At 37.8% G+C, this 8634-nt stretch overlaps 1 protein-coding gene across 1 annotated transcript; it reads right to left on the reverse strand.

Annotated features, from left to right (window-relative positions):
* Positions 1–1515: 1515 nt before the first annotated feature.
* On the reverse strand, positions 1516–5516 carry LOC101982891 (disintegrin and metalloproteinase domain-containing protein 26A-like). Its single transcript, XM_005362644.2, has 2 exons — positions 5495–5516; positions 1516–3686 (listed from the first exon to the last, which is right to left on the reverse strand). The coding sequence occupies exons 1-2, from the start codon at positions 5514–5516 to the stop codon at positions 1516–1518; spliced, it is 2193 nt and encodes a 730-aa protein (XP_005362701.1).
* Positions 5517–8634: the final 3118 nt, after the last annotated feature.

Genomic DNA, 8634 nt, shown 5'->3' on the forward strand with positions numbered 1-8634 from the left:
TACTAGATTTGCTTCTATTTATTTAACTTGACACAAATTTGTCAATATCTTCGTGATTTAATTTTGTAATGAAGGTGATTAATTGTTGAGCATCAGGATTTACCATTTCTCATTATAGACTTAAAGGAAATAATAGCCAAGCAAAAATTACCTTTCCTTATTAGTAAAGGGAAGTGACGAGATTCAGATTTCAGCATAGGAATAAAGTGTGGCATCTTTCCATAATTAGAAACACTCATTCTTGAGTTGATCAAGCATCCTAACTGGATTGTGTGGCTCTCTACACTGGGACTAGAGATCAAAGGGAAGTAGATGTGCATAGTCAATCATAGCTTTGAAGGCTGTTTTCCAACTGTGGGAGGATAATCTGAAAGGAGATAATTGGGACAGTCATGTCTGGAGATAGTACATGGCTTAGAGTCCAGAGATCAGAATTCTGAGGGTGATGTTTCATAGTTGTGCTGACTGTCTGCATCTGACAAAGGTTTTTTGCTGGCTTGAGTTATGCTAACCTGATACAGAGTATAGGCACCTGAGCAGAGTAAACCGTGACTGAGAAAATGCCCCCATAAGATTAGGCTGTACACAGGTCTGCAGAACATTTTCTTATTTACTGACTGATAGAGAGGTCCCTGCCCTCCCCCTTTGGTGATTCCACTTCTGGCTGTTGATCCTTGGTTGTAAAGGAAAGAACACAGAACAAGGCAGGAGGACTAAGTGAGTAAACAGCCCCTCTCCATGGCCTCTGCCTTAATCCCTGCCTCCAGGTTCCTGCCCCTTTAGAGTTCCTGTCCTGATCTCCTCAGATGATGGATAGTGATAAGGAAATAAGAGCCAAATGAATTCTTTCCAACCTGACTTGCTTTGGTAATGGTGTTTCTTAATAGCGATAGTAACCTTAACTAGGACAGATATTTTGCTGACTTTTCAAATCCATGTTAAAATTATCTGTGGAGTGACGTCACCATCCAGGTGAGAGCGGAGACTTGCAGCAACAATGCCAGGAACCACAAAACCATTCTCTCAAGTTTCAAATCTCACTGCGGCTTCCCAAGTGTCAGATTCTAACATACAGGAATTGCCATGAGGAAATGGTATTTGGAAATTCCTTCTCTCTATGTGACAGAGCAAAATGAAAAGAAGAAGGGGTTTAGAGCTGAGAAAAAAACAAATGCAAAGAAACACAGACAGGAGACCATTGGTTAGACCCATGCTAATGGCCAACAGACATCAATTCCATTAAAAATAAGGCAACAAACTGATTAAAATAAAGAAAAGAATGAGTTATGGTAGGCCCTTCTTTTATTTGGTAATGAATGGTTTTGAAAATCAAGCACAGAGATCTCCAGAATTTCTGGTCTGGGATTTCTTACACACACAGTAATATTTCTATGTTCAGAAGTCAACAAACTAATACATGATGGATTTCTGATAGAGTAAATACTTTCTTATTATTTCTTTCCTTTTTTCTTTTAACTTTTGTCAACTTTCTGAGGTAAACCATCAGGTAAAGCTTCAATGAGGGGTTGAGGTTTGGGTTCTAGCATTTCTACTAGTTTGTGCTGTGATTTTTTTTTTTGTAATTAGGAACATCAAGAAAAGTACCAAAACAAAAAACAGAATTAAAAAACCTAGTATGAGCTTACCCACCTTGGACTTCTTAGGATATATTCTTGGAGGTGGTCCACTGTCTATACTACCTCCAAAGCCATGTAGTTGACAGTGTGGTGGCTCCCAGTTGACGTCACAATGGCAGTGATGTTTATTATTACAGACTCCTTTCATATTGCATCGGAATGCTGAACAGTTACTTAACAAATCAAACTTATGGATGCACTTCCTGTTAACACATATAAGATCTTGACCACAACCTGTGCCATCTGTCACTGCTCCACTGTCTGCTAATGTCATTCCAAAATGATAGTCTATACTCCAGCAGTTGATGTTATTGAAGTGAGTCCAATGCACTGTTTCATGGCTTCTCCTACGTGGAATCTGTCTTACATTTTCACACTGAATTCGTCCACAGAGTACATCAGCATTATCGCATCTTCTGTACTTAGAGCTATCGTTACCACAGTTACCAAAACGGTCACCCTGTTTGTTCACTTTCACGTAGCAATTCTTATTTGCACTCCTGGCTGTTTTGCCAAACAGCCTCTGACAGTGTTCTTCACGTTTAGGACATTTCATTTTATAGCAATAACCATCACCCCTGCAAGGGCTCCCATCTTTCTTGTATACGTCTTCTGGACACTCAGCTGAATTCCCATTGCACCACTCTGGAAGGTCACATTCATTTTTTGATCTTCTACACACTGTTCCTGGTGGTTTGAACTTGCAATCTTTGCAGCAAAGCCCTTGAGCACATTCAGCATTGGGTCTGAACACACAGTCTTCGCTACAGCATGGATCATGTAGACAGGATGCCAAGGATCCACAGTCACACTGCTCTCCTTCCTCAACCACATTATTCCCACACAAGGTGAGGTTGATGGTTACGACTATATCTGGATCATTATTCAAACAATTTTTCCTGGTAATCATGGAATACATCTGCTGATAACTGCAGTTGCTGAACTTAGGGGAATCAGATTTTGCTGGGGCCATTATACAATTTGATAACCCACATGTACAGTATTTCTCGTCATGATCCATACCCAAATTATGACCCATCTCATGTGCTATGATGAATGCCATGTCTGTTGTTGTATCAAACATGAAACTGTTAACTGCACAATTATATGATGTGCAAACTGTACCTATATAAGCTAGCCCTAAAGTTCCACCATAACCTTGCCTGGCAAAAAGATGTGCAATATCATTTGTAAAGTGATTGTCAACATTCTTTTTTTTCCAGTTACAGAAATTAGTTAGAACATCATCTATGGATCCTGTTACACTGATTTTGTTTGTTTGGGTCCAAACTTCCAGTGTTGTTAAAACCACGTGAATATCTATCTGAAGATAATATCCATTTATTCCGCTGACAATTTGCAACATTTCTCGCGTACAGGTTGTGACATTATTTGCTCTATAAACATATCGTTGATTATCTATTACCACATAATATTCAAGATACTTGTGATGGGTCCACCAATTCTCATATTGGCTTTGCATAAGTGTGGAGTCTTTGCTTTCTTGAATCTTCATTTGTCGAGCTATTTCCTCTTCTGTTAACCCGCATCTTCTAGAAAATAATTCTGAGTCCTCCCTGTCTATTTTGTATATGAGATGTTCAAATGTGGAAGTCAGATTCTTTGGCATGATTTCATAAGCTGTGCCATTTATCTCTAGCATGCCTTGCAAACTCCCTAAACAGGTGTTAATAATGACGGTGGAATCTGTGTCTCCATCTACATAGCCATGGTAGTAGCAGTCACTTCGCACAAAAGGTTGTTCTACAAGGAGGTTACCTTTGTTACTGTAGGTGACCAGTAGGAAGTTTCTGGATATAAAGTATTTCGTTTGTTTCATGGTGATAATATGTCTCCTTCCTCCAAAGCGCAGGCTATAGGATAGCCAATCTGGGGAAATATCATGTCTAGTAGTGTCAGTGACCCTCAAGGGTATCACTACTTCTGGAGTACTGCTGTACTTAGCATGTGCTGTTTGGAACCATGTGGAGAGTAAGAGCAACATCCACAGGTAGTGCTGAAGGACCATGATCCTCTCATGGACCACGGCTCACCCACAGACAGCGGATGTCTTTGCCCTTTTAGTCTGCACTTTGTCTAGGTGCATGCACTTGTCTTTAATAGTATGTCTTCGGCGGAGTTGATCAATCAGAGCAACAGGGCTAAGGAAAACAGTCAAACAATGGGCATGCATAAGTAACTCACAATGAAGTCAGTTTAGAAAATAAGATAGCAAAAACTGGGCTCAAATCAATTAATTTTCCAGAGTGTGTCAGCAGTGATCATGGATTTTCTGTTTAATTGTGGTAAAGTATGCTTGTTACTGTGCAAATATGTTTCTAATACACTCCCAGCTATTAATAACTTGTCCTTTTCCCCACATTATTTCTGAATGTTTTATTTTTCAACATTTTCTCAAAAGCAATGAGTTTATAAGCTGAAAATTAACATTATTTTTGCTATTATTAGTTCAATGATATCAATTTAAATTATATAACACAACAGTTTCCTGCTTATTGAGTACAGTTATGGTCTTTTCCATCATTGCCTTGGCATGGCCATGGGTGTCAGAAGCTTCTCTCTCTCTGAAAAATTTTCCCATGTGTATTCTTCATTTTCTTTCTTTGTTATTATCATTAGTGCATGTGTGTGTGTACACCAGTGTTAATATGAAGCTTAAATTCCTGTTAATATATATGTGAAGTCCATAGCTCATCCTAAAGTGGGTCCTCAGAAACCATACACCTTTTAATGCATTTATTTTCTACATTTTAATATTTTATCCATTTAGTATATGTTTGTATTGATATGAGTGTATGAGTGCATGTGGGCGTGTGTATGTGTGTGTGTTTATGTAGAGTCCAAGAATTAACTATCCTTGAATATCTTTCCTAAGTCACTATCCACCTTGGCTTTTTACACAAAGTTCTTCTCTAACATAGCCCTCACTGTAGAGGGGAAGTTGGCTCTTCAACAGTGCTTTTAGTAACCTGCATGTCTCTTCCTCTCCATCGCTGGCATTGCAAGTATCAAACCAGGCTTTTTGTATTGGTGCCGAGGATAATGCTCACATTTCTATGCTTGGAAGCATTCACTTTACCAACCAACCCATCTACCCTATCCTGTATCTTCATCTTAGTGTACAATTTAGTGAAAAAAGTAATCAAGTAAGGAACAAACTGTGTTACCAAATACAAGGCCAATAGCCTACATACGAAAAACAGTTTATAAATACACGTAAGGACAATGTAAGGAAATTATGATTAGAATCCTGACATGAGAACTCATTACCTGTCAGTGTTTTAATTTAGATTTAATAATTCTTATAATATGTAGGTTGGTGGTATGTGGAAAGGAATTGTTTAATTCTAATACAGTAATATTGAGATTGCCCCAAGAAATATGTCATAATTAATGACTAAAATTACAGTAATGTACAGAAGGTTGAGAAAAACACATTAAGGAATAATTGAGCAAGCATAGTCTTGCCTTAATTCAATTACGATTAGCGATAATTCTAGCATGCAGAACTATGGAGAAAAGATATCATTTTCATCCAAAATGCGGTACATCTATTACAACAGCGATTTCAAGTTGAGTCTTAGATGTCATCTTTTACCTTATTTTTCCCCATAACTTCATCAATAGCTAATCATTAACCATACAAGCTCTCCATAATTTAGAATGTATTTATTACACTAAAAATTCTAGAGTAATGATGAGAAAATTGAAGATATTGGAAATAATGAAGGGCAATGCCATCCCCAGATCAGAACAATTGGCAAGTAATTAAGGGATGTGTATGCCCACCTCATATTTTTTTTCTTCCAACCTTTACAATTAATCTCCTTACTTACCACCAGATGCTGTGATGCCCATGGTCCCTTCTAGTTATATCTTTGCTCATGAAGCATTTGTAAAACCCATCACTGTAGCCGAGGTTTTTTTCTGTTCTTTTTCTTTTGTTTGAGAATGCCTAGAGGAATATGAATTTTCCCCTTTCTTTGTCTCTCATGGAGAAAGTTCCAGTTTCCTCATTTGACAGAATCTACAACTGATGATGTTCTTCCCAACCGAGCCTCTACCACTTTAACCTGTTATTTGCTTTCCTCTTCTATGCGAGTAATTCTGATTTTCTTCCCCTTATATGTTAGGTTCTACTATCTCGAGAGGGAACGTACCTCATTTCCTTACTTAGTACATTTTTTCATACACTGTAAGATCAACTAAACTTGATGTTTTTATTTATATTTATATTGTAAATGTTGCTCTTATTTATTTACACCGTATAAAAGCTAATACAGAATATTCAAATACTTTCAATCCTAGAAAGTAATTCCATAACTTTTAGAAACCACCAGATACTAAGGAGGTTGTGGGTAACGGGTAACACTCACTAATTGCTGCTTGGAGCACAAATGACAGAGCCACTCTGGAAATCAGTCTGAAGTTTTCTCTAAAAGCTGAGGATTTTCGCCCACAAGATCCAGTTCTACCACACCACAACACCTACTTAAATCAGTTGGTATATTTCTACAGAAATACCTGCTCATCTATGCTCACAGAAGTTCTACTCATAATAGTCAAAAAAAGAAACAGCCCAGATTATATATTATCCAGCTATTAAGAAAATGAAATTATGCAATTTGCAGTTAAGTGATTGGAGCTGGAGACAATCATCTTGTTTGAAGCATCCCAAACCCAGTAAAATAATAAAATTGCATATTGTCTCTTCCTTACGGATGATACTTTTTATGCCTTAACAGTGTTTGTTTCATTTGGACTATACATAAGTTAGATAGCCAGTAAAGAACTAGAGAGGAGTATGAGGGGTGCTTCCAAGGAGGGGGAAGAAAACATAATGTTATAATTAAATATGGAGGAAATCATAGTAGAAGGAAGAAACAGCGATGAGGATACAAGGAGGGATATGAGGAGGGATATGGGGAGGGGCAACTAACACGAATGGCCTTTTGAAAATCTACATGGAAATCCACTACAAAAGCTTCCTAAAAATTGTATAAAGTTCATATACAGTTAGCATATAATGAGGGACACAATGCCCAAAATAGTAATTTTGTTCCAATTACACTTCCAGTGCCAGCAATGAATTTTATCAGTTTGAATTTTTGCTGTCTAGCATGGATCCATAGAAAACTCAAATATTACAGGACTATTTCTAGTGCTATTGTTATCTTTCACAACCTAACAGTAAGAACTATTGCTGGAGATAAAGCATGCTCACGTGACAAGAAAAGGAGAAATGTTCAACTAGAGTCTTTCTTTCTTTTGTCTCTTGTTCGTAGTGCTGGAAGTCATCAATCTTACCAACTATGTACCTTGTAAACTCCAAGAGCAAACTCCTGGCATAATATATCCTCTGATACAAGAGAGTCACAAATATTGGAGGTGTAAACCACCCAAGTTTTTATTGCTTTTAAAGCTCACTTCATGAGAAGTCCTCATATGGTAACTCTACATAAGCTTTATAAATCTCTGACACCAGAAAGGTGGTCAAAATCCATGACTAGATTGGTCATGAGGCCACAGGGAAATTCTATAACAAATATTATGCTTAAAGAACAGGGCAATAAAATACTTCTAATGATACTCTGCTGTGCTTGTAGATCACTACATGACTGAATCCTCATCAGAGAAGCTTCTTCTTGTAATTAACAGAGAGACCCATGGTTGAACCTCATGCAGACAGTACAAGACTTTGGAGCACATAGCTCTAGATGGGATGTCTTTATCATTCCCCTATCCTCAATGTTCAGGGAACTGTATGGAAGAAAGGGCAGAGAGACTGTAAGAACTAGAGGTGGTGAATGCCTCCAAGGACTCATCAGTTTATAGACACAGCTGGGCTGGTGCACACAGGAGCTTACAGAGATGGAGACAGCATACCAAAATTCTGTGCAACTTCAAATAAACCAGATCTCAGCAGGATAATGGAAAATGAGTACAAAGTTTTTTTCACCCCTACCCAGAAAACTATTTGTAATTAATAGCTTCTGGGAGAGAGAAAATATTCTCTTTCAATAGAATGACACTGTGCATATCAGTTAGCATCCACAAAAGAGCAAATGCTCAGGAATAGCTGGACAATACCAAATATACTGCAGAGTTTTCTTTGGTTTGGTTTTGTGTGTGTGTGTGAGAGAGAGGGGGGGGGAGTTTAATGATGACTGATATTTTATGACAAAAATAAGAATTTAAATATGTGTCAGGGAATCTGGAAGTAGTTTTTGTAAGGGGAACTACATGACCAAAATATATTGTATGAGTAATTATAAAAGAGAAAGCAAGAACCCTCACCAAGAGTAGGGGCTGTGGATGAAGTGTTTGCAACATCAACACATGGCTAAAAGCTACACCTGAATTCAATGTCCAGAGCCGAGACAAGACGCTGGAAATGGTAGAAGTGACTTTAGCACTAGTTTTCTGAAGCGAAAAAAATCAAGCAGATTCTGTGGGTTTCTTGCCAGCAAATCTAGCAGAAGTGGTGTGCATAAAGTTCTCTGAGAGATCATGCCTCAAAACTTAACAGGAAATGTTGCAGAGGAACACTCAACAGACTTCAAGAGAACTTGTGAAAACAAAATAAAGTAAAATAAATACTTTCCCCCACCCCAAAATACTTGGATTGTCATGGGGTATACACCAGAGAAAATACTGAGAAGGACAGAAGATTTCTATCTATCTGTACCTCCCATGATTATGGATTGAAATACTTAATAAGATGAATTATCACCCAATCAAAATTCTTCTACAAACTCAATTCAGCTATAATTAAAATTCCGTGAAATTTTACATAGAACCAGTAAAAGAATATTAAAATTGATATGGAAGCACAGTAGAGCCTGGGTGGCCAAACAATATGGTCTGAGGTACCACTATGCCTAGTTTAAAACTACATCACAGAGACAGAGTAACAAAACCACCTTGTTGATGAAAGAGAAACAGAGGTTTATACTACGAGCACAGGAGACTCAAA

The sequence above is a fragment of the Microtus ochrogaster genome, linkage group LG7_11 (genome assembly GCF_000317375.1).
Source record: "Microtus ochrogaster isolate Prairie Vole_2 linkage group LG7_11, MicOch1.0, whole genome shotgun sequence".
NCBI classification, from domain to species: domain Eukaryota; kingdom Metazoa; phylum Chordata; class Mammalia; order Rodentia; family Cricetidae; genus Microtus; species Microtus ochrogaster.

Coding starts and splice junctions, on each gene's coding strand:
- LOC101982891 (XM_005362644.2), bottom strand. CDS start 5,516: ATGGGCATCACAGCATCTGGTG. Junction 3,687..5,494: donor GGGCATCACAGCATCTGGTG/GTAAGTAAGGAG, acceptor TCTGTGGGTGAG/CCGTGGTCCATGAGAGGATC.